This window comes from Pseudorasbora parva, chromosome 21 (assembly GCF_024679245.1).
Source record: "Pseudorasbora parva isolate DD20220531a chromosome 21, ASM2467924v1, whole genome shotgun sequence".
Taxonomy (NCBI): domain Eukaryota; kingdom Metazoa; phylum Chordata; class Actinopteri; order Cypriniformes; family Gobionidae; genus Pseudorasbora; species Pseudorasbora parva.
In genome coordinates, this window is record NC_090192.1 from 41,466,210 (window position 1) to 41,492,605 (window position 26,396).

The 26,396-nt window shown below is 38.9% G+C and overlaps 1 protein-coding gene across 3 annotated transcripts in view; it reads right to left on the reverse strand.

Annotated features, from left to right (window-relative positions):
- Positions 1-26,396, reverse strand: part of fmn2b (formin 2b) — an 87,910-nt gene that overhangs the window by 18,859 nt on the left and 42,655 nt on the right. For all 3 annotated transcript variants that reach the window (XM_067430166.1, XM_067430165.1, XM_067430167.1), the window contains 5 exons: positions 23,899-23,990; positions 20,421-20,550; positions 14,680-14,826; positions 14,204-14,263; positions 14,005-14,125 (listed from right to left, as the gene is read on the reverse strand). In XM_067430166.1, coding sequence (XP_067286267.1) covers positions 14,005-14,125; positions 14,204-14,263; positions 14,680-14,826; positions 20,421-20,550; positions 23,899-23,990 — 550 coding nt within the window. The remainder of the gene's footprint in view (positions 1-14,004; positions 14,126-14,203; positions 14,264-14,679; positions 14,827-20,420; positions 20,551-23,898; positions 23,991-26,396) is intronic.

A 26,396-nucleotide genomic window follows, 5' to 3' on the forward strand; every position in this document is an offset into this window, starting at 1 on the left:
CTGGCAGCCACTGAGAAGTCGTTGTTCGTCGTTTCGCCGTTTTCAACCGCTTCTCTAATGTTTACGTTTGAATTGCTGCGGTTGGTTTCTGGTTTGGAGGACATTTTATGTTTCTCGCCGCGGGTGCTCACTGGTGGTCTCCCTTGGGCTTAAGCTGCATGGTGGCTGAAGTTTGCACCGGGCTAGCGTCATCCGGGCTCTCGTCGTCGGCTGATGATGTTGGGATGTTCTGCTTCTCGGCTGCGCCGCTGTTCCGTCCTGCATTGCGACCGTGGAGCGACATCTGCGCCGGCCCCGGTGTGTCCACAGAAGTGCCCGGAAGAATGTTCTGCCTCCTGCATGGTGCTGCAGCGATCCCCATCGTTTGAATCATCATGAAGAAGACCCATCATCTGGTCTTCAGCTGTCGTGCCTCGGCGATGTCATCGGGACACTGCCGCTGGGAGAAATCTGAAACATGGAGTGGACCACAGTGTGCTGCGGAGCTAACAGAGACTTCCACCATCAGCTGTTTTCTGTTCACCATCAGCTCTGTTTCTGTTCACCATCAGCTCTGTTTCTGTTCTGTTTTCTGTGTTGGTTGATTGTTTGTAGTATTCTATACTTTTACTTGTTATTCATTTTTTTGTTGTTATCCCCCCCCCCCCCCCTTGTTGCACTTTGAGATTCTTCAGAATGAAAAGTGCATTATAAATAAAATCTATTATTATTATTATTATTATCTACTCGTCATAAAAGTGCATCTACTCATCATAAAAGTGCATCTACTCGTCATAAAAGTGCATCTACTCATCATAAAAGTGCATCTACTCGTCATAAAAGTGCATCTACTCATCATAAAAGTGCATCTACTCGTCATAAAAGTCCATCTACTCATCATAAAAGTGCATCTACTCGTCATAAAAGTGCATCTACTCGTCATAAAAGTGCATCTACTCGTCATAAAAGTGCATCTACTCGTCATAAAAGTGCATCTACTCATCATAAAAGTGCATCTACTCATCATAAAAGTCCATCTACTCATCATAAAAGTGCATCTACTCGTCATAAAAGTGCATCTACTCATCATAAAAGTGCATCTACTCGTCATAAAAGTCCATCTACTCGTCATAAAAGTGCATCTACTCATCATAAAAGTCCATCTACTCATCATAAAAGTGCATCTACACGTGATAAAAGTGCATCTACTCGTCATAAAAGTCCATCTACTCGTCATAAAAGTGCATCTACACGTGATAAAAGTGCATCTACTCGTCATAAAAGTGCATCTACTCGTCATAAAAGTGCATCTACTCGTCATAAAAGTGCATCTACTCGTCATAAAAGTGCATCTACTCATCATAAAAGTGCATCTACTCGTCATAAAAGTGCATCTACTGATCATAAAAGTGCATCTACTCGTCATAAAAGTGCATCTACTCATCATAAAAGTGCATCTATCCATCATAAAAGTGCATCTACTCATCATAAAAGTCCATCTACTCATCATAAAAGTGCATCTACTCATCATAAAAGTCCATCTACTCGTCATAAAAGTGCATCTACTCATCATAAAAGTCCATCTACTCATCATAAAAGTGCATCTACTCATCATAAAAGTCCATCTACTCGTCATAAAAGTGCATCTACTCATCATAAAAGTGCATCTACTCGTCATAAAAGTGCATCTACTGATCATAAAAGTGCATCTACTCGTCATAAAAGTGCATCTACTCATCATAAAAGTCCATCTACTCATCATAAAAGTGCATCTACTCATCATAAAAGTGCATCTACTCGTCATAAAAGTGCATCTACTCATCATAAAAGTGCATCTACTCGTCATAAAAGTGCATCTACTGATCATAAAAGTGCATCTACTCGTCATAAAAGTGCATCTACTCATCATAAAAGTCCATCTACTCATCATAAAAGTGCATCTACTCATCATAAAAGTCCATCTACTCGTCATAAAAGTGCATCTACTCATCATAAAAGTCCATCTACTCATCATAAAAGTGCATCTACTCATCATAAAAGTGCATCTACTCGTCATAAAAGTGCATCTATCATCATAAAAGTGCATCTACTCATCATAAAAGTGCATCTACTCGTCATAAAAGTGCATCTATCATCATAAAAGTGCATCTACTCATCATAAAAGTGCATCTACTCGTCATAAAAGTGCATCTACTCGTCATAAAAGTGCATCTATCATCATAAAAGTGCATCTACTCATCATAAAAGTGCATCTACTCGTCATAAAAGTGCATCTATCATCATAAAAGTGCATCTACTCATCATAAAAGTGCATCTACTCATCATAAAAGTGCATCTACTCATCATAAAAGTCCATCTACTCATCATAAAAGTGCATCTACTCATCATAAAAGTGCATCTACTCGTCATAAAAGTCCATCTACTCGTCATAAAAGTCCATCTACTCGTCATAAAAGTGCATCTACTCGTCATAAAAGTGCATCTACTCATCATAAAAGTCCATCTACTCATCATAAAAGTGCATCTACTCATCATAAAAGTGCATCTACTCGTCATAAAAGTGCATCTACTCATCATAAAAGTGCATCTACTCGTCATAAAAGTCCATCTACTCGTCATAAAAGTCCATCTACTCGTCATAAAAGTGCATCTACTCGTCATAAAAGTCCATCTACTCGTCATAAAAGTGCATCTACTCATCATAAAAGTGCATCTACTCATCATAAAGTGCATCTACTCATCATAAAAGTGCATCTACTCATCATAAAAGTCCATCTACTCATCATAAAAGTGCATCTACTCATCATAAAAGTCCATCTACTCATCATAAAAGTGCATCTACTCATCATAAAAGTGCATCTACTCGTCATAAAAGTGCATCTACTCGTCATAAAAGTGCATCTACTCGTCATAAAAGTGCATCTACTCGTCATAAAAGTCCATCTACTCGTCATAAAAGTGCATCTACTCGTCATAAAAGTGCATCTACTCGTCATAAAAGTGCATCTACTCATCATAAAAGTGCATCTACTCGTCATAAAAGTCCATCTACTCATAAAAGTGCATCTACACGTGATAAAAGTGCATCTACTCTTCATAAAAGTGCATCTACTCGTCATAAAAGTGCATCTACTCGTCATAAAAGTGCATCTACTCGTCATAAAAGTGCATCTACTCATCATAAAAGTGCATCTACTCGTCATAAAAGTCCATCTACTCGTCATAAAAGTCCATCTACTCGTCATAAAAGTGCATCTACTCGTCATAAAAGTGCATCTACTCGTCATAAAAGTGCATCTACTCATCATAAAAGTGCATCTACTCGTCATAAAAGTCCATCTACTCATAAAAGTGCATCTACACGTGATAAAAGTGCATCTACTCTTCATAAAAGTGCATCTACTCGTCATAAAAGTCCATCTACTCGTCATAAAAGTCCATCTACTCATAAAAGTGCATCTACTCGTCATAAAAGTGCATCTACTCTTCATAAAAGTGCATCTACACGTGATAAAAGTGCATCTACTCTTCATAAAAGTGCATCTACTCGTCATAAAAGTCCATCTACTCATCATAAAAGTGCATCTACTCATCATAAAAGTGCATCTACTCGTCATAAAAGTCCATCTACTCGTCATAAAAGTGCATCTACTCGTCATAAAAGTCCATCTACTCATCATAAAAGTTCATCTACTCATCATAAAAGTGCATCTACTCATCATAAAAGTGCATCTACTCGTCATAAAAGTGCATCTACTCGTCATAAAAGTGCATCTACTCATCATAAAGTCCATCTACTCATCATAAAAGTCCATCTACTCGTCATAAAAGTGCATCTACTCATCATAAAAGTGCATCTACTCATCATAAAAGTCCATCTACTCATCATAAAAGTGCATCTACTCATCATAAAAGTCCATCTACTCATCATAAAAGTCCATCTACTCATCATAAAAGTGCATCTACTCATCATAAAAGTCCATCTACTCGTCATAAAAGTGCATCTATCATCATAAAAGTGCATCTACTCGTCATAAAAGTCCATCTACTCATCATAAAAGTGCATCTACTCGTCATAAAAGTGCATCTACTCGTCATAAAAGTGTATCTATCGTCATAAAAGTCCATCTACTCATCATAAAAGTGCATCTACTCGTCATAAAAGTGCATCTACTCATCATAAAAGTGCATCTACTCATCATAAAAGTCCATCTACTCATCATAAAAGTGCATCTACTCATCATAAAAGTCCATCTACTCATCATAAAAGTCCATCTACTCATCATAAAAGTGCATCTACTCATCATAAAAGTGCATCTATCCGTCATAAAAGTGCATCTATCATCATAAAAGTGCATCTACTCGTCATAAAAGTCCATCTACTCATCATAAAAGTGCATCTACTCGTCATAAAAGTGCATCTACTCGTCATAAAAGTGTATCTATCGTCATAAAAGTCCATCTACTCATCATAAAAGTGCATCTACTCGTCATAAAAGTGCATCTACTCGTCATAAAAGTGCATCTACTCATCATAAAAGTCCATCTACTCATCATAAAAGTGCATCTACTCATCATAAAAGTCCATCTACTCATCATAAAAGTCCATCTACTCATCATAAAAGTGCATCTACTCGTCATAAAAGTGCATCTACTCGTCATAAAAGTGCATCTACTCATCATAAAAGTCCATCTACTCATCATAAAAGTGCATCTACTCATCATAAAAGTCCATCTACTCATCATAAAAGTGCATCTACTCATCATAAAAGTCCATCTACTCATCATAAAAGTCCATCTACTCATCATAAAAGTGCATCTACTCATCATAAAAGTCCATCTACTCGTCATAAAAGTGCATCTACTCGTCATAAAAGTGCATCTACTCATCATAAAAGTGCATCTACTCGTCATAAAAGTGCATCTACTCGTCATAAAAGTGCATATACTCGAAAGTGCATCTACTCGTCATAAAAGTGCATCTACTCGTCATAAAAGTGCATCTACTCGTCATAAAAGTGCATCTACTCGTCATAAAAGTGCATCTACTCGTCATAAAAGTGCATCTACTCATCATAAAAGTGCATCTACTCGTCATAAAAGTGCATCTACTCGTCATAAAAGTGCATCTACTCATCATAAAAGTGCATCTACTCGTCATAAAAGTCCATCTACTCATCATAAAAGTGCATCTACACGTGATAAAAGTGCATCTACTCGTCATAAAAGTGCATCTACTCGTCATAAAAGTGCATCTACTCATAAAAGTGCATCTACTCGTCATAAAAGTGCATCTACTCGTCATAAAAGTGCATCTACTCGTCATAAAAGTGCATCTACTCGTCATAAAAGTCCATCTACTCGTCATAAAAGTGCATCTACTCGTCATAAAAGTGCATCTACTCATCATAAAAGTCCATCTACTCATCATAAAAGTCCATCTACTCATCATAAAAGTGCATCTACTCATCATAAAAGTGCATCTACTCGTCATAAAAGTCCATGTACTCATCATAAAAGTGCATCTACTCGTCATAAAAGTGCATCTACTCGTCATAAAAGTCCATCTACTCGTCATAAAAGTGCATCTACTCGTCATAAAAGTGCATCTACTCATCATAAAAGTGCATCTATCCTTCATAAAAGTGCATCTACTCGTCATAAAAGTGCATCTACTCATCATAAAAGTGCATCTACTCGTCATAAAAGTCCATCTCCTCGTCATAAAAGTGCATCTACTCGTCATAAAAGTGCATCTACTCATCATAAAAGTGCATCTATCCATCATAAAAGTCTATCTACTCATCATAAAAGTGCATCTACTCATCATAAAAGTGCATCTACTCATCATAAAAGTCCATCTACTCATCATAAAAGTGCATCTACTCGTCATAAAAGTGCATCTACTCGTCATAAAAGTGCATCTACTCATCATAAAAGTGCATCTACTCGTCATAAAAGTGCATCTACTCGTCATAAAAGTGCATCTACTCATAAAAGTGCATCTACTCGTCATAAAAGTGCATCTACTCGTCATAAAAGTGCATCTACTCGTCATAAAAGTGCATCTACTCATCATAAAAGTGCATCTACTCGTCATAAAAGTGCATCTACTCATCATAAAAGTGCATCTACTCGTCATAAAAGTGCATCTACTCGTCATAAAAGTGCATCTACTCGTCATAAAAGTGCATCTACTCGTGATAAAAGTGCATCTACTCGTCATAAAAGTGCATCTACTCATCATAAAAGTGCATCTACTCGTCATAAAAGTGCATCTACTCGTGATAAAAGTGCATCTACTCGTGATAAAAGTGCATCTACTCGTCATAAAAGTGCATCTACTCGTCATAAAAGTGCATCTACTCGTCATAAAAGTGCATCTACTCATCATAAAAGTGCATCTATCATCATAAAAGTGCATCTACTCATCATAAAAGTGCATCTACTCGTCATAAAAGTGCATCTACTCGTCATAAAAGTGCATCTACTCATCATAAAAGTGCATCTACTCGTCATAAAAGTGCATCTACTCGTCATAAAAGTGCATCTACTCATCATAAAAGTGCATCTATCATCATAAAAGTGCATCTACTCATCATAAAAGTGCATCTACTCATCATAAAAGTGCATCTACTCATCATAAAAGTGCATCTACTCATCATAAAAGTGCATCTATCATCATAAAAGTGCATCTACTCGTCATAAAAGTGCATCTACTCATCATAAAAGTGCATCTACTCATCATAAAAGTGCATCTATCATCATAAAAGTGCATCTACTCGTCATAAAAGTGCATCTACTCATCATAAAAGTGCATCTATCCATCATAAAAGTGCATCTACTCATCATAAAAGTGCATCTACTCATCATAAAAGTGCATCTATCCATCATAAAAGTGCATCCATCATCATAAAAGTCCATCTACTCATCATAAAAGTCCATCTACTCGTCATAAAAGTGCATCTACTCATCATAAAAGTGCATCTACTCGTCATAAAAGTGCATCTACTCATCATAAAAGTGCATCTACTCGTCATAAAAGTGCATCTATCCATCATAAAAGTGCATCTACTCATCATAAAAGTGCATCTATCCATCATAAAAGTGCATCCATCATCATAAAAGTCCATCTACTCATCATAAAAGTCCATCTACTCGTCATAAAAGTGCATCTACTCATCATAAAAGTGCATCTACTCGTCATAAAAGTGCATCTATCCATCATAAAAGTGCATCTACTCATCATAAAAGTGCATCTATCCATCATAAAAGTGCATCCATCATCATAAAAGTCCATCTACTCATCATAAAAGTCCATCTACTCGTCATAAAAGTGCATCTACTCATCATAAAAGTGCATCTACTCGTCATAAAAGTGCATCTATCCATCATAAAAGTGCATCTACTCATCATAAAAGTGCATCTATCATCATAAAAGTCCATCTACTCGTCATAAAAGTGCATCTACTCGTCATAAATGTGGCTTGGAAGAGTTAGGACATGTGTTAATATGTGTGTTCGTCTGAAAACAGAATGTCTCACACACACACCTATGATGAGCTGAGGAAGAGGAAATCATGGGGCATCTTCATTTGTGGGTGAACTATCCGTTTAATACTAACCCAAACCCTTGAATCAAGCAGCAGAACTGAAACGATCATTAATATCTAATTATGTTAGGGCCCACACACACACCTAATGCAGTTTCCACATCTCTAAAGCACATGGAATGATTCCCCTGACCTTTGACCTCCAGTAGGGTCAGAGAGCAGCTTGTGATTGAAGTGACAATGCATCTGCAAAGATCATCAGGACGGCCCTGAGATGAGCCGGACTCAAGCGAAGCACATCCATCCTGCTACGCCTCTCCACGCCAACCAAACAAACATCACTCAGACACACTCTAGAGGAACACTCCAGCGGTTTTAGAGATAGGGCTTATTCAGCTTCTCTCCTTCATTTAGAGATGTGAGCAAATGCATTTCTGTCTCAGTGCATGTTTTAGTTTGGCAGGGTCGGTGTTAGCTTAGCTTAGCATAATGAATGGAATCCTATGTTGCCAGCTAGCATGTCCCGAGTAAAAGTGATAAAAAAAACAAAAAACTCCCCTAATTTCTTCTTGTGGCCTGCGTATTCACAACGAGTACAGAGAGCGATGCAGTTTAGACGTGTGTTCAAACTTAAGGAGTGAATTATTTCCATGTTAAGTCAATGGAAAGGCGCGTTGACACGATTCCGCCTTGTTCGCGCGAATAACGTGAATTTGAAGCAAATTGAGCGTCTTTTGCAAGTTGAAAAATTTGAACATTGGCGTCAATTCGCGCCGTGTTAACCAATGAGGAGCCTGCTTGCTGCTGTCACACAGTAAAGTGACGTGATGAGAAGCAAACATTAAAAAAAAATGTTTTTATATTTTTTGTTTCTATATTTTCTTTTTTTATATTTTATGCTTTATATTTATATTATATTGTATAATATAAATATAAACTATAAAACGTGGTTTTATATTGTATATTATATTTTATGCTTTTGAAAAAATTATATTTAATATTTTATTTTTATATTTTACCTTTTATTCTATGTTTTTAATAAAATATAAAAACACAAAATAAATAAAAAATAAAAATAAATAAATAAAAAATAAAAATAAATAAAACCTAAATAAATATAAATATTATATATATATATATAAAATGTATAAACAAAATATAAAAACATAAAATATTAAAAGAAATTAAAAAAATAATATAGAACATACATATAAATAAATAAATAAATAAATAAATAAATAACAAAAAAAAAACTAGATAAATATACAAAGAAAATATAAGCAAAAAATAAAAACATTTAAAAATGATTAAAATAAATAAAATGTACATAAATATATTAAAATAATCTATATATAAATATAATAAAACAAAATCTAAAAACAAAATTAAATAAAGCATGCATAAATACATAAAACAAAAAAATAAATAACACAAATAAAAATATAACTATTTAAAAAAATAAAACGCATAAAATATAAAAACAAAATAAACAATTAAATAAACCCATATATTTAAAAAAAGTGTTTTGATTAATATAAGTTCATGTAAAGTTAATGTTTTTGAAAGTCTCTTTTGCTCAAGCCTGCATTTATTTGATGAAAAACGCTGAAAAGGCACCGTAATATTGTGAAATATTATTACAACCTAAAATAATGACTTTCTATGTGAATATACAGTAAAGTGTGATTTATTCCTGTAATCATCACCATCATCATCACCATCATCATCGCTCTTCATTAATCCTTCTCATATGAGCATCTGATATATTGACTCCTGGAAAAGTTATCAAAGGTTATAAACTAAATAAAAATATTATTATTATTACTAAATATTTACTAAATATTATATTATACTAAATATTATATTATTACTAAATTAAAATTATATATATATATTTAAAAATCCTATTTTATCAATATAAATAACTTGAACATATAATTGTGTAACTGCATCTGTTCATTAACTGAATAACCTTTTCTGTATTTTGAATCTTCAGCTACGGAAAAATGAAAAAAGCATTTTTTCACCTGGATTTACGGTGTGTGTGCATCGAGTAAAATGGTCATTTGTGTTATTCTATAAAGTACTGATAACTACGGAGCCCCTAAAGGGACATGTGATGGGAAAAATGAGACGGGAGGAGAAATCTTCCAACGCTTGTGTGTTCTTCAGCAAAATTAGAGTTTGCTTGTGAAGTTTTTCACGGGAACGCAAAAACTGACAAATAATGTCTCCTTCCATCTCATATTTTCCCTTCATGAAGATCAGATCTCTTCCAAATGTCTAATAAAAGTGTCATTTCGACACGACAACTGGTCAAAATAATCAAAACGCTGTGTTATTCCATCAAATACTCAGAAGTCTCCTGACGTTAAAACATTAGTATTGTGATGTTTAAAAATTAATATGAACTATTTGAGGATAAAAATGTTCTGTTTGACACACTTGTGGCAAAAGGCGGATCGAACCTCTGATGGAGTTGCGTCAAACCTTGATGCCCTCCGCCTTACCCCTACACTACAGCCGCGGTGACGGCCTTCACCCATTCCTCTGCCTTTATCTGCTTCAAACAGACGCTCAGCACATCCACTGAGACCCCGGCAGACAGAACGTGTGCCCGGACGACTCATTTCACTGCAGGCAACGAGATCTGCAAGAATACTTTTCTGTTTCTTATGGAGTGTGTTTCCATAAACACCGACGTTTGTGGTTTTGTGTTAATTTTAAGAACACACACACGTTATCTCATATTTAGACCTGCCCATACCTACCTATTGTTCTTAACTGGCGTTTTAATTGTAATCGTTAGCATCGTATCACTTGCCAAACCCCCGTTACTATAATGGGCTTTTAGATGGTAATGTTAGCATCTTTATTATTAGTAGCATGTGGTCTGATTTTTCCCGTTGCGTCTGTCGTTACTAGCAACCATGCAGCTTTACAGGGGGTGTGGCTTATCTAAATGAGATGTAAATGAGCCCTATGGTCCTCCCAGCAGGTGAGAACAGGTGAGAACTGCCAAACGTCAGAGGCTGTTTTCTCTCGTTTACTCTTTTCTAAAGGCCTACATTCAGATGGACACTTCTCCAAATATGATCAGATTTACACATCGCTGGAGAGATTGGAGACGACACTTTCAGAATCTGTGCCCCAGAACCGACTTGTGTCCGTACTTTCCGTGACTGGTCACATTTTGACCAATTGTCATTTACTGCAAATAAACGCTCAAAAGGACTGGAGCTTCATCTGAAATGTGGAAGAAAAGTGTTAATAGAATAAAAGAAACATGTTCACTGTGCTCAAACACAGATCTATAAATAATAAATCCAGGAAACTGATCATTTTGGTCAATTTTCAGTGGGGCAGTGTGTGTGTGTGTGTGTGTGTGTGTGTGTGTGTGTGTGTGTGTGTGTGTGTGATGGGTAGGTTTAGGGGCAGTGTGTGTGTGAGATGAGTAGGTTTAGGGGCAGTGTGTGTGTGTGTGTGTGTGTGATGGGTAGGTTTAGGGGCAGTGTGTGTGTGAGATGAGTAGGTTTAGGGGCAGTGTGTGTGTGTGTGTGTGTGTGTTGGGTAGGTTTAGTGGCAGTGTGTGTGTGTGTGTGTGTGTGTTGGATAGGTTTAGGGGCAGTGTGTGTGTGTGTGTGTGTGTGTGTTGGGTAGGTTTAGGGGCAGTGTGTGTGTGTGATGAGTAGGTTTAGGGGCAGTGTGTGTGTGTGATGGGTAGGTTTAGGGGCAGTGTGTGTGTGTGTGTGTGTGTGTGTGTGTGATGGGTAGGTTTAGGGGCAGTGTGTGTGTGTGTGTGTGTGTGTGTGTGTGTGTGTGTGTGTGTGTGTGTGTGATGGGTAGGTTTAGGGGCAGTGTGTGTGTGTGTGATGGGTAGGTTTAGGGGCAGTGTGTGTGTGAGATGAGTAGGTTTAGGGGCAGTGTGTGTGTGTGTGTGTGTGTGTGTGTGTGTGTGTGTGTGTGTGATGGGTAGGTTTAGGGGCAGTGTGTGTGTGAGATGAGTAGGTTTAGGGGCAGTGTGTGTGTGTGTGTGTGTGTGTGTTGGGTAGGTTTAGTGGCAGTGTGTGTGTGTGTGTGTGTGTGTTGGATAGGTTTAGGGGCAGTGTGTGTGTGTGTGTGTGTGTGTGTGTGTTGGGTAGGTTTAGGGGCAGTGTGTGTGTGTGATGAGTAGGTTTAGGGGCAGTGTGTGTGTGTGATGGGTAGGTTTAGGGGCAGTGTGTGTGTGTGTGTGTGTGTGTGTGATGGGTAGGTTTAGGGGCAGTGTGTGTGTGTGTGTGTGTGTGTGTGTGTGTGTGTGTGTGTGTGTGTGTGTGTGTGTGTGTGTGTGTGTGTGATGGGTAGGTTTAGGGGCAGTGTGTGTGTGTGTGATGGGTAGGTTTAGGGGCAGTGTGTGTGTGTGTGTGTGTGATGGGTAGGTTTAGGGGCAGTGTGTGTGTGTGTGTGTGTGATGGGTAGGTTTAGGGGCAGTGTGTGTGTGTGTGTGTGATGGGTAGATTTAGGGGCAGTGTGTGTGTGTGTGTGTGTGTGATGGGTAGGTTTAGGGGCAGTGTGTGTGTGTGTGTGTGTGTGTGTGTGTGTGTGTGTGTGTGTGTGTGTGTGTGTGTGTGTGTGTGTGTGTGTGTGTGTGTGTGTGTGTGCGTGTGTGTGTGTGATGGGTAGGTTTAGGGGCAGTGTGTGTGTGTGTGTGATGGGTAGGTTTAGGGGCAGTGTGTGTGTGTGTGTGATGGGTAGGTTTAGGGGCAGTGTGTGTGTGTGTGTGTGTGTGTGTGATGGGTAGGTTTAGGGGCAGTGTGTGTGTGTGTGATGGGTAGGTTTAGGGCCAGTGTGTGTGTGTGTGTGTGTGTGTGTGATGGGTAGGTTTAGGGGCAGTGTGTGTGTGTGTGTGTGTGTGTGTATGATGGGTAGGTTTAGGGGCAGTGTGTGTGTGTGTGTGTGTGTGTGTGTGTGTGTGTGTGTGTGTGTGTGTGTGTGTGTGTGTGTGTGTGTGTGTGTGTGTGTGTGTGTGTGTGTGTGTGTGATGGGTAGGTTTAGGGGTAGTGTAAGGGGATAGAAAATACATTTTGTACAGTTTGAAAACCATTACGCCTATGGAATGTTTCCACATTTCGTGTGTGTGAGAGAATGTATGTGTGAGAGAGTGTGTGTGTTGTCAACTCTGTAACCTCATGGAGAAAGGAAAACAACCAATCAGAGCCAAACCAGCCGGCCCAATTACAGCAGCGTCTGTTTCCTGGAGCGAGCGCTCGCGTGATTGATCGAGGCTGCCAGAGACGCAAATTAAAGAGATGTTTAATAAAGAATTGAGGAACTGCGCTCAAGTGGTACAATAAAACACATCAAGAGAAAATAATGTGTAGCAAAGCCTGCCAACCATTTCAAAAGTGTTAACAACTTCCAGGCCCATTAACAGCTGACCTCAGGAAATGACTGTGATTGACTCACTGAGTCACGTGTGGAGAATGATTCAGGCTGTTCGGTTATATTCTGATCTGGAGCCACAGACTCACTGATGTCCAAGTTCAAACTACATCAATAATCTTCAGACTTAAAGGCGTCTCTCAAGTTTCAATTCTGAGAGCAAGTCTTCGGAGTCGATTAAATGAGCCATCAGAGTCGATTCAGTGAGCAAGTGAGTCATCTGAGCCGATTCTGTCAGTGAGTCATCTGAGCCAATTCTGTGTGCCAGATCATCTGAAACGATTAAGTGAGCAAGTAAATGAGAGTGAATTCAATAAGCAAGTGAGTCATCGGAGTCGATTCAGTGACCAAGTGAGTCATCTTAGCCGATTCTGTCAGCAAGCAAGTCATCTGAGTCGATTCAGTGAGCAAATAAGTAATTTGAGTCGATTCATTGAGTCATCTGAGTTGATTCAGTAACCAAGCAAGTCATCTGAGCCAATCCTGTGAGTAAGATCATCTGAAACGATTCAGTGAGCAAGTAAACCAGAATGAAACCAGTAAGCAAGTGAGTCATCTGAGCTCATTCGGTGAGCAAGATACTCTGAATAGATTCAGTGAGCAAGTGATTCACCTGAGTCGATTCAGTGAGCAAGATACTCTGAAACGATTCAGTGAGCAAGTGAGTCACCTGAGTCGATTCAGTGAGCAAGTGAGTCATCTGATTCAGACCGATGATTCCTGTATTTGATTCATATTAGATTCACCAGCTTGTTCAAATGAGTCTTACAAAGAAGCAAAAGGTTCGATTAAGAATTTAACAGAATCACACTAACCCAGTACTTCAATCATCAACTCTTCTTTCTAGTTAGAAAATAATAACTTTGCTACAAAACACTAGAAGATCAGGTGACTCATGAGGGTCTTCAGCAGAAGGAAGATCCTTTTAAGTGTTGAACACACACACACACACACACACACACACACACACACACACACACACACACACACACACACACACACACACACACACACACACACACACACACACACATCTGTCAATTAATTGTACCTCGCAGATCTTTGCGGAGTCTCAGCAGATCTTTAGTCAAGTCCTCAAACTTCATCTGAGAGGCCTGAAACAGGTCTTGAGGTTCTGGAAGCGGAAACACACACGTCTCCCTGCCCGCGTCCTGAAACACACACACAACACACACGCGCTGAAGACTTGGACCATGTTGTTCTGAGAGAGCATCATAAACGAACCTCACCTCATCAAAGTGTCTCAGGTAATATGACACGATGTAAGACAGCAGACTCTTACTGTTGTCCTGAAAACCAGAGGAGAAGAGTCAGCTCATCCAATCAATTAAACCAGTTCAGGTGTGTGTGTGTGTGTGATGGGTAGGTTTAGGGGCAGTGTGTGTGTGTGTGTGTGTGTGTGTATGATGGGTAGGTTTAGGGGCAGTGTGTGTGTGTGTGTGTGTGTATGATGGGTAGGTTTAGGGGCAGTGTGTGTGTGTGTGATGGGTAGGTTCAGGGGCAGTGTGAGTGCGTGTGCGTGTGCGTGTGTGTGTGTGTGTGTGTGTGTGTGTGTGTGTGTGTGTGTGTGTGTGATGGGTAGGTTTAGGGGCAGTGTAAGGGGATAGAAAATACGGTTTGTACAGTATAAAAACCATTACGCCTATGGAATGTCCCCATATGTCACAAAAACAAACGTGTGTGTCTGTGTGTGTGTATGTCTTACACTGCTCTTGACATCCTTGAGTTTGGGCAGAATGTCCAGTGTAAAGCCGTCCGCTTGACCTCTGGTGCGATTTCCTCCGTTCATGAAATTACCAAAAGCCAAAACTAAGCCGAGGATCTGCAGAACTCCAGAACCGGTCTGAAGAGTCTGGAGGAGAAGCACAGAACCAGACTCAGAATAAACTGGACTGTGTGTGTGTGTGTGTGACGTCTGAACAAACGAGTATCCATTATCCATGGTGTCAGTGTTCACGGGTAATATTAATATAATATTTGAATGATTTCTGAAGGATCATGTGACACTGAAGACTGCAGTAATGATGCTGACACTGGAGTAATCTGTGGCGATTCAGAGTCATCTGAGTGGATTCGGTGAGCAAGCGAGCCATCTGAGTTGATTCAGTGAGTGAGTGAGTCTTCTGTGCTGATTCTGTAAGCGAGCGAGTCATCTAAATCGATTCGTTGAGCAAGCGATTCATCGGAGTGAATTCAGCGATCAAGCGAGTCATCTGAGTCAATTCTGTGAGCAAACGAGCCATCTAAGTTGATTCAATGAGCGAGTGAGCCATAGGAGTGAATTCAGCGATCAAACGAGTCATCCGAGTCGATTCAGTGAGCAAGCGAGTCACCTGAGTCGATTCAGTGACCAAGAGTGTGTTCTGAGCCAATTCAGTGAGCAAGTAAGTCATCTTCCTGATTCATACCAATGATTCCTGTATTTGATTCACATTAGATTCACCAACTGGTTCAAATGAGTCATTACAAAGAATCAAGAGTTCCCATTCAGTCGGTTCACTCGGTACAACACATGACTATGGGATATCGCGCTCTAGCGCCATCTGCTGAAGACACCTTTATTCACGCCTGAAAGGCCAATGACGCATGACGACGTGGGCGGGGTCACCTGCCCACAGCATATAAATGCGGTCGTATGCGTCATCCCCTTTGTTCTTCAGCTCTTCACCGTGCTGCTAGAACACCATCACGCCACATTTTCGCAAGGGAAGCCCACAGTGGTGATTCTTGTCGAAATAAAGGTCTAAGAGAAAGCTTCTTAGCAACAAGTTTAGCTATGCTGACTAAGGCTAATAAGTTTTTCTCAAAACAAAACGTTCAAACTTAAGCCACATTCACACGATAACCCTCAGTGGTGATTCTTGTTGAAGGAAAGGCATACAAGTGTTTAGCTTGAGTTTAGTACAACTAACAAATGGCTAATACTCCTTTTCAGAAGAAATATCTGGATACCCGCCCCTGTACTATGACATGTGGGTGTTTAGGGTATACTCGGGTATACATCACACTGTCTAGTGTGTTTGGAATTGTCCGCGCTAGGCGGCTAGGCTAGAGCTCGCCAACCGCAGTGCATGCTGCGCTCTACCGGCAGCTCTATCGTTCCGCTTAGCGGGGCAGTGGCCAAACAAGGCCCGCTCCTGTCTTCAGGTGGTGATCACCGGTTTCGGAACTAAAACTTGGGACGATCGAGTGTAGTGTTCACAGGGTGATTCGGTCTCGCTGGATGCGGGCGAGAAATGCTCTGACGCTATAAATATTCAAGCAGGGCAGATCGCGGTCCCCCCAAAGTGGGTGGAAGCGAAGTGATGGTCCTTGCATGGCCTGTATTAGAGCGGCAACAAGGTTTGTCGGCAGTAACCTGCCATGATACAGAGAAGCTTGTTTGACTCCAGTAAAATCAGCGGTGCAAACTCGCCTGCCGATCTTTTGTAGAAGTAACCCTGCAAAATAGCGGGTTCAGTTTTAAGCATGTTGTGTATAACAAAACCTCATGTGTTGATTTGTCAAAACAATCAGAATGCACTGAAGCAGCTAACCTCATATTGAGCAGTTGAGTACACAACTTAGAGTGGTTATTGTGTCAAGCTCAAAAGTGCTTGCAGTATGTCACTCGCTGTTCGACCTGTACCTCGCATACAGAAGCGGCGTTGGCTCCACTGTGTCATCAGGGCATGAGTGTTCGCCTATTTTGGACGACCTGTTCCTGGCCGCAGACAGCAGGGAACAAGCATTGTTACAAACACAGGAGCTTGTTTTCCATCTACGATCTCTGGGGTTTTTAATAAATGTCAAAAAAAAAAAAAATGAAAAAATAAAGAGCCCTTGGTTCCGTGTCAACGGAGTTCATATCTCGGGTTAGAGATGGATTAAGTACAGAAGACAGCTAGGCTGTCAGTACGAAGAGTCGAAAATGTTCACAGCTGCCTGAATCGGTTTCAGTGAGGCATGCAAGTGTGTTTTCGTACAAGGTTGAGACTGCTGGGGCTCATGGCCTTGATGATAGCAGTCATCCGGCTTTGTCTCCTCTTTATCCATGCGTTCCAGAGATGGGCGCCGAGCACTGGTCTGAATGCCGCATGGCATTAGAACAGACCGACAATAATCCCGTTGTGCGTTCGAGCTCTGATCCCCTGGGCATCCCCGGGTCTGTTGGCAGATGGGGTTCCTCTAGGGAGAGCTACATCACGTATAGTGGTGATGACGGATGCGTCACTACAGGGATGGGGAGCTCTGTGCCAGGGCAACTCTGTAAGGAGAGTGGCCGGCAGTCGGAAAGAGTGTCACACAAATTATGTTGCAGGTGGTTCTTCTGGCACTAAAACACTTTGCTCAGCACTTAAAAGGCAGACATGTGTTTGTCGGAATGGACAACACGACAGTAATGTCGTATAGAAAAAGACAGGGAGGTACTCGCTCTCTTCCTCTGTTGCAACTGACACGGACGCTCCTGATATGGGCCAGCGAGCATTTAACGGGACTCCGGGCAATGTAGGTCCCGTGCCGTATGAATATTGGAACGGACCTAATGTCCAGAGGGGGACCACGAGTAAGAGAGTGGCGCCTGCACCCTCGAATAGTGGCACAGATCTGGGCTCGGTTCAGCAGTGCCGAGGGAGATTTTTGTTTGCGTCCACGAATAACACGCGTTGCGAGCTGTTATTCTCAATAGACAGGAGCACCCCCTGGGGGTGGATGCCCTGTCGCATGGCCCAAGACTATACTGTACATGTTTCTCTCGGGCAGCAGGGGCTCAGTGGTTCATGTAGGTTGTCTACAAACTGGAAGGTTGGCAGTTTAATCCTTGGGTCCACCTGACCAAGTGTCGAGGTGTCCATGAGCAAAACACCTAATCCCAGCGGCTCCCGACGGGCTGGATGGCACCTTACATGGCTGACATCACCGTTGGTGTATGAATGGTTGAATGTGAGGCAACATGTAAAGTGCTTTGGATGGCCATAGGGTCTGTTGAAAGTGCTAAATGCAGTCCATTTACCATACACAGTCTCTCCAAGCTTGGAGCTGATTAAGCTCCAGTTCTAACCAAGACATACTGACAGCCTACTCTAGACAGAGTGGTTCAGGAGAGTCTGGCACTGATTGTTGTGGCCCCTCGCTGGCCGGCAAAGACAGGGTAAGCGACAAACGCGAGTACCATGTCACTGCTGGACACCATGGTGTCTTCCCCTACGCAGGGACCTGCTGTCCCAGGCAGGACGCAGATTCTTTACCCTTTAACGGGAACTGTGGTCTCCAGGACCTACATGTTGAGAGAAGGAGAATCTGATTATAGCGACAAAACAGGGCGCTTGTATTTTTTGAAGCGCACCATGTTATGTCAAATTAGTGCTTGTTTGAAGTTTGGTGCAGGTGAAGATCTATATCACCGTATCAGTGCCTGATTGAGGGGTTACTGGTTTCTTCTCCGAAAGAAATCACCCCCATTCCATACTGGAAATCTATGGGGTGATTCAGTGTTCACGAGGGCATTAATGGTGCTGCGCTTAAGCGTGCATATTTGGTTCCTCAAAAGGGTCCGGGCATACTACATATTTCACACCGTTTCGAGTACAGTCGAGAGCGGAAGTTTTCAAAGTATACTTTATTGGCCACATTAGTGGAAAGATGCTTTTGGCCCTCCTCTCCACCTCTAGCTGGGGGGAGATGAGCGCACAATGGCGCCATTGTACTGTGGCTGCCGTCGCATCATCCACGAGGATGCTGTACACCGCTGGTGGTTGAGGAGATCCCGGAAATAAGCGCAAAGTGCTTTGAGTGTACGATAGTACGTGGGAAACGTGCTACTTAATTCATGTCACTCACATGTGTGTGGTTGTGTGTGCACCTCTTCTGATGTTGATAATTACTTCACACAGACAGTTCATGGACTGCCGAGGAGCTCTCGCATTCCACTCTATCTCGCACACATTTGAGAGTGTGAGCTTTTCAAATATATACTTTTTTGGCCATAAAGGCCCGGGTATAATTCATTTTCCACATCCAGACGTATCTCTGGCACAATCGAATGAACACGGATGGCCGAGTTCAATACACGTGCAGTATAATATTTGTGACTCTTCTGTCACCTCTGTTGTTCTTGCACATGCGCTGTGGTATGCGCAGTGTCCGTCTAAGGTTGCATGCTGACGGATGTTTTCGGCTTGAGTACAGATTGTGTGTTTCTAAGTGAACTTTGTGCAAGTCACTCGTAAGCTGTGGTATGCGCACTGTAGACCCTCCTGTTGACAATAATTATGTCACGCGGATGGTACGCAGAACGCAGACATCCAAAGTATACCTGGAGCTTGGGTCTGCGTTTTTAGGCTCGTTACAAACCGTAATGGTGCCGTCATGACCTGATGGTTGGTCTGGACTCTGGAGGCTAGTTGTAAACCTCTGTTTGAGCCTTTAGAAATCTTTGAATATAAGGATGCTGCCTTTTCATTGGTACTGGTATCAGTGAAGCACGTTTGGTGATCCTCATGCACTATTGATGGCTCCCAAGCTGTGCTTGGTGGTGTTGCGCCCAAACGTGGCGGATATGCCTAAAAGGCATGTTGGTAGTATACGCTCTCGTTCGAGCGGCCTGCCTTGTAAAATCTCTGACTCAGAGGAAGACAGGAGACTTGCTTTGTGCTTGTGCCATTTGCAAGTTGTACACAGGTGCATTGGGCAGTTGTAGGCTATGCACTTGCCTGACCAGCCTTTTTGTCATGATTTCCAACTCAGCACATGGGGAGCCGCTATCTAAGCGATGTCTTTCACATGGGATTATACAAGCTATTTCTATAGCATGTATGGAGTTGGTTCTGCCTGGAAGGGTGTGAGCACTCTACGAGGACATGAACATTTTAGGGGCTTGGTTTGAGATTTTGCGCGGATGCCAGCTAGGCATTATTGCGCACGTTTTGTCCGGTTTACCCGGCGTTAACTACAGGCCGTTTTTTCCCTGGGAAATGGGATATGTGGCGGTGCTGGTCCCTTACGTTTAGTTTCAGCGACTTCGCGGGGCGTGTATATATGTCCCATAGTCATGTGTTGTACCGAGTGAACCGACTGAATGGGAACGTTGAGTTATGCATATAACTACTGTTCCCAGAAGGAGGGAAACGAGGTACAACACCTCTGGGCCCCGCGCAGTCGGAGGCCCGGTGAAGAGCTGAACTGAACAAAGGGGATGACGCATACGACCGCATTTATATGCTGTGGGCAGGTGACCCCGCCCACGTCGTCATGCGTCATTGGCCTTTCAGGCGTGAATAAAGGTGTCTTCAGCAGATGGCGCTAGAGCGCGATATCCCATAGTCATGTGTTGTACCTCGTTTCCCTCCTTCTGGGAACAGTAGTTATATGCATAACTCAACGTTTTGATTAGTAATTGGACAGAATCACACGGATCCAGTGCTTCGTTGTTGTGCTGTGTGTGTGTGCGTTTTTGTGAGTGTGTACCTTACAGACTCTCTGCAGAATCTGGAGTTTGCGCTGAACAGACGAGATGCATTCAGAGAAGGTCGACTGAAAGAGAATACAGAAGACTCGTCCGGAGAAATCAGGAATCTGGGAGAGCTGATGGAGAAACCTGAGCAAAAAATATCAAACGGTCCGAGTTAACAGCATTGAGCTCTTCGAACCGTAAAAAACTCCCCTCAAAATAAAGAGCACATGGATTTATATTGGTCATGTGGACATTAAGAGAACGTTACATCGTATCATTCTTTAATTATGAACGTTACATCGTATCATTCTTTAATTATGAACGTTACATCGTATCATTCTTTAATTATGAACGTTATATCGTATCATTCTTTAATTATGAACGTTACATCGTATCATTCTTTAATTATGAACGTTACATCGTATCATTCTTTAATTATGAACGTTATATCGTATCATTCTTTAATTATGAACGTTATATCGTATCATTCTTTAATTATGAACGTTACATCGTATCATTCTTTAATTATGAACGTTACATCGTATCATTCTTTAATTATGAACGTTATATCGTATCATTCTTTAATTATGAACGTTACATCATATCATTCTTTAATTATGAACGTTATATCGTATCATTCTTTAATTATGAACGTTATATCGTATCATTCTTTAATTATGAACGTTATATCGTATCATTCTTTAATTATGAACGTTACATCATATCATTCTTTAATTATGAACGTTATATCGTATCATTCTTTAATTATGAACGTTATATCGTATCATTCTTTAATTATGAACGTTATATCGTATCATTCTTTAATTATGAACGTTATATTGTATCATTAATTATGAACGTTATATCGTATCATTCTTTAATTATGAACGTTATATTGTATCATTCTTTAATTATGAACGTTATATCGTATCATTCTTTAATTATGAACGTTATATCGTATCATTCTTTAATTATGAACGTTATATCGTATCATTCTTTAATTATGAACGTTATATCGTATCATTCTTTAATTATGAACGTTATATCGTATCATTCTTTAATTATGAACGTTATATTGTATCATTAATTATGAACGTTATATTGTATCATTCTTTAATTATGAACGTTATATCGTATCATTCTTTAATTATGAACGTTATATCGTATCATTCTTTAATTATGAACGTTATATCGTATCATTCTTTAATTATGAACGTTATATCGTATCATTCTTTAATTATGAACGTTATATCGTATCATTCTTTAATTATGAACGTTATATCGTATCATTCTTTAATTATGAACGTTATATCGTATCATTCTTTAATTATGAACGTTATATCGTATCATTCTTTAATTATGAACGTTATATCGTATCGTTCTTTAATTATGAACGTTACATCGTATCATTCTTTAATTATGAACGTTATATCGTATCATTCTTTAATTATGAACGTTATATCGTATCATTCTTTAATTATGAACGTTATATCGTATCATTCTTTAATTATGAACGTTATATCGTATCATTCTTTAATTATGAACGTTATATCGTATCATTCTTTAATTATGAACGTTATATCGTATCATTCTTTAATTATGAACGTTATATCGTATCATTCTTTAATTATGAACGTTACATCGTATCATTCTTTAATTATGAACGTTACATCGTATCATTCTTTAATTATGAACGTTATATCGTATCATTCTTTAATTATGAACGTTACATCGTATCATTCTTTAATTATGAACGTTACATCGTATCATTCTTTAATTATGAACGTTATATCGTATCATTCTTTAATTATGAACGTTATATCGTATCATTCTTTAATTATGAACGTTACATCGTATCATTCTTTAATTATGAACGTTACATCGTATCATTCTTTAATTATGAACGTTATATCGTATCATTCTTTAATTATGAACGTTACATCATATCATTCTTTAATTATGAACGTTATATCGTATCATTCTTTAATTATGAACGTTATATCGTATCATTCTTTAATTATGAACGTTATATCGTATCATTCTTTAATTATGAACGTTACATCATATCATTCTTTAATTATGAACGTTATATCGTATCATTCTTTAATTATGAACGTTATATCGTATCATTCTTTAATTATGAACGTTATATCGTATCATTCTTTAATTATGAACGTTATATTGTATCATTAATTATGAACGTTATATCGTATCATTCTTTAATTATGAACGTTATATTGTATCATTCTTTAATTATGAACGTTATATCGTATCATTCTTTAATTATGAACGTTATATCGTATCATTCTTTAATTATGAACGTTATATCGTATCATTCTTTAATTATGAACGTTATATCGTATCATTCTTTAATTATGAACGTTATATCGTATCATTCTTTAATTATGAACGTTATATTGTATCATTAATTATGAACGTTATATTGTATCATTCTTTAATTATGAACGTTATATCGTATCATTCTTTAATTATGAACGTTATATCGTATCATTCTTTAATTATGAACGTTATATCGTATCATTCTTTAATTATGAACGTTATATCGTATCATTCTTTAATTATGAACGTTATATCGTATCATTCTTTAATTATGAACGTTATATCGTATCATTCTTTAATTATGAACGTTATATCGTATCATTCTTTAATTATGAACGTTATATCGTATCATTCTTTAATTATGAACGTTATATCGTATCGTTCTTTAATTATGAACGTTACATCGTATCATTCTTTAATTATGAACGTTATATCGTATCATTCTTTAATTATGAACGTTATATCGTATCATTCTTTAATTATGAACGTTATATCGTATCATTCTTTAATTATGAACGTTATATCGTATCATTCTTTAATTATGAACGTTATATCGTATCATTCTTTAATTATGAACGTTATATCGTATCATTCTTTAATTATGAACGTTATATCGTATCATTCTTTAATTATGAACGTTATATCGTATCATTCTTTAATTATGAACGTTATATCGTATCATTCTTTAATTATGAACGTTACATCGTATCATTCTTTAATTATGAACGTTATATCGTATCATTCTTTAATTATGAACGTTATATCGTATCATTCTTTAATTATGAACGTTATATCGTATCATTCTTTAATTATGAACGTTATATCGTATCATTCTTTAATTATGAACGTTATATCGTATCATTCTTTAATTATGAACGTTATATCGTATCATTCTTTAATTATGAACGTTATATCGTATCATTCTTTAATTATGAACGTTATATCGTATCATTCTTTAATTATGAACGTTATATCGTATCATTCTTTAATTATGAACGTTCTGAAACTAGTAACATTTAAAAAACTTCAGATGGACGTCCAACTGAAACATTTTAGGACATTCAATTAATGATTGGCCATTTTGAGAACATTGTTAAATACCATAATTGTGTGTGTGTGTGTGTGTGTGTGTGTGTGTGTGTTGATGCTCACTGCTCAGGTTTGTCCAGAGGTTTGGTTCCCTCTTTGTCTTTTGATGATTTGACGTGTTTCTCGATCTTCTCCAGCTCATCATGCTGCGCTCTCTGAAACACCCAACACAATCAAACGATTACTTCATAAAAATCAAAACCACGAGCAATGCTTCTGGACAACACACTGAAAAACATCTACATTTATCCAAGAATAAGGTCAGAATAGGCTTCAGTGTGAATCAGACTTTATGTTGATGGTCAGAATCCTCCCTCTTTCACACAAACATGTACACTGTTGTTCTCTGCGTTTAGCCGCATTATTATTAGGGTTCGTTTGGAAGGAGAACAGAGCATAATCAGAGTCGTTAGGAAGCCAGAGTCCAATAAAAGCCACACCGTCTCATGAGCTTCCTTCTCTGAGAGCGAAACAACAACAGAGACGGAGTTTGGGGCCGCAAATTATATAAAATGTGGCATTGTGAAATACATCAAACAGCCAGACGCATCTGACACCGAACGTCAGAGACAGATACAGAAGGCCAGAGACATCATCATGAGGACAGAGGACACACTCAACACGAGACACAACCGGCAGGAGCAGTGTGTGTTCATGCTCACTTTTGTGCTCTACTAGTGAAATAAAAATGTCCAGAAATGTTTTTCTGTTGCAGTATCAGTAGATTTTAATCTCAATCTCTCTTTAAAGTCAGAAATCTCCACTTCAACAGCTTCACACACAACAAACATCAGTTTAATTCATATCTATATTCTGAAGGTTTGTTCATATATCATTCACCTGAAATTATATTTCTTTCTTGCTTTTGACAGCTTTTTTTCTGATTTATGGAGTGAGGAAAATATTTTAATGTTTTCTGGTCTGGAAATGTATGCAAATGAGCAATATGAAAAAATGTTCTAGCAATATTTAACTAGAAAATGCATAATTTTCCAACCAAAAACCAAACTCTAAATGAGCGTATTTACATGTAGTCATTTTATGAATTTTTACTGCTCTGCTAATGTTTAAATAACTTCCAAGAAATGACAAAAGACAAACAGCAGCCGTGAAACTGAAATCAAGCGGCATTTGCATAACCACACATATGCATATCCAATCAGACAAATTTGCATCATCAGGCATATGCATATCCAATCAGACAAATTTGCATCATCACACATATGCATATCCAATCAGACAAATTTGCATCATCAGGCATATGCATATCCAATCAGACAAATTTGCATCATCACACATATGCATTTCCAATCAGACAAATTTGCATCATCACACATATGCATATCCAATCAGACAAATTTGCATCATCACGCATATGCATATCCAATCAGACAAATTTGCATCATCACGCATATGCATATCCAATCAGACAAATTTGCATCATGGTGCATATGCATATCCAATCAGACAAATTTGCATCATGGCTCATATGCACATCCAATCAGACAAATTTGCATCATCACGCATATGCAGATCCAATCAGACAAATTTGCATCATGGTGCATATGCATATCCAATCAGACAAATTTGCATCATGGCTCATATGCACATCCAATCAGACAAATTTGCATCATCACGCATATGCAGATCCAATCAGACAAATTTGCATCATCAGGCATATGCATATCCAATCAGACAAATTTGCATCATGGCGCATATGCATATCCAATCAGACAATTTTGCATCATCATGCATATGCATATCCAATCAGACAAATTTGCATCATCAGGCATATGCATATCCAATCAGACAAATTTACATCATCACGCATATGCATATCCAATCAGACCAATTTGCATCATCATGCATATGCATATCCAATCAGACAAATTTGCATCATCAGGCATATGCATATCTAATCAGACAAATTTACATCATCACGCATATGCATATCCAATCAAACAAATTTGCATCACGCATATGCATATCCAATCAGACAAATTTGCATCATCACGCATATGCATATCCAATCAGACAAATTTGCATCATCACGCATATGCATATCCAATCAAACAAATTTGCATCACGCATATGCATATCCAATCAGACAAATTTGCATCATCACACATATGCATATCCAATCAGACAAATTTGCATCATTAGGCATACGCATATCCAATCAGACAATTTTGCATCATCACGCATATGCATATCCAATCAGACAAATTTGCATCATCACGCATATGCATATCCAATCAAACAAATTTGCATCACGCATATGCATATCCAATCAGACAAATTTGCATCATCACGCATATGCATATCCAATCAGACAAATTTGCATCATCACGCATATGCATATCCAATCAAACAAATTTGCATCATCACGCATATGCATATCCAATCATACAAATTTGCATCATCACGCATATGCATATCCAATCAGACAAATTTGCATCATCACGCATATGCATATCCAATCAAACAAATTTGCATCATCAGGCATATGCATATCCAATCAAACAAATTTGCATCATCAGGCATATGCATATCCAATCAAA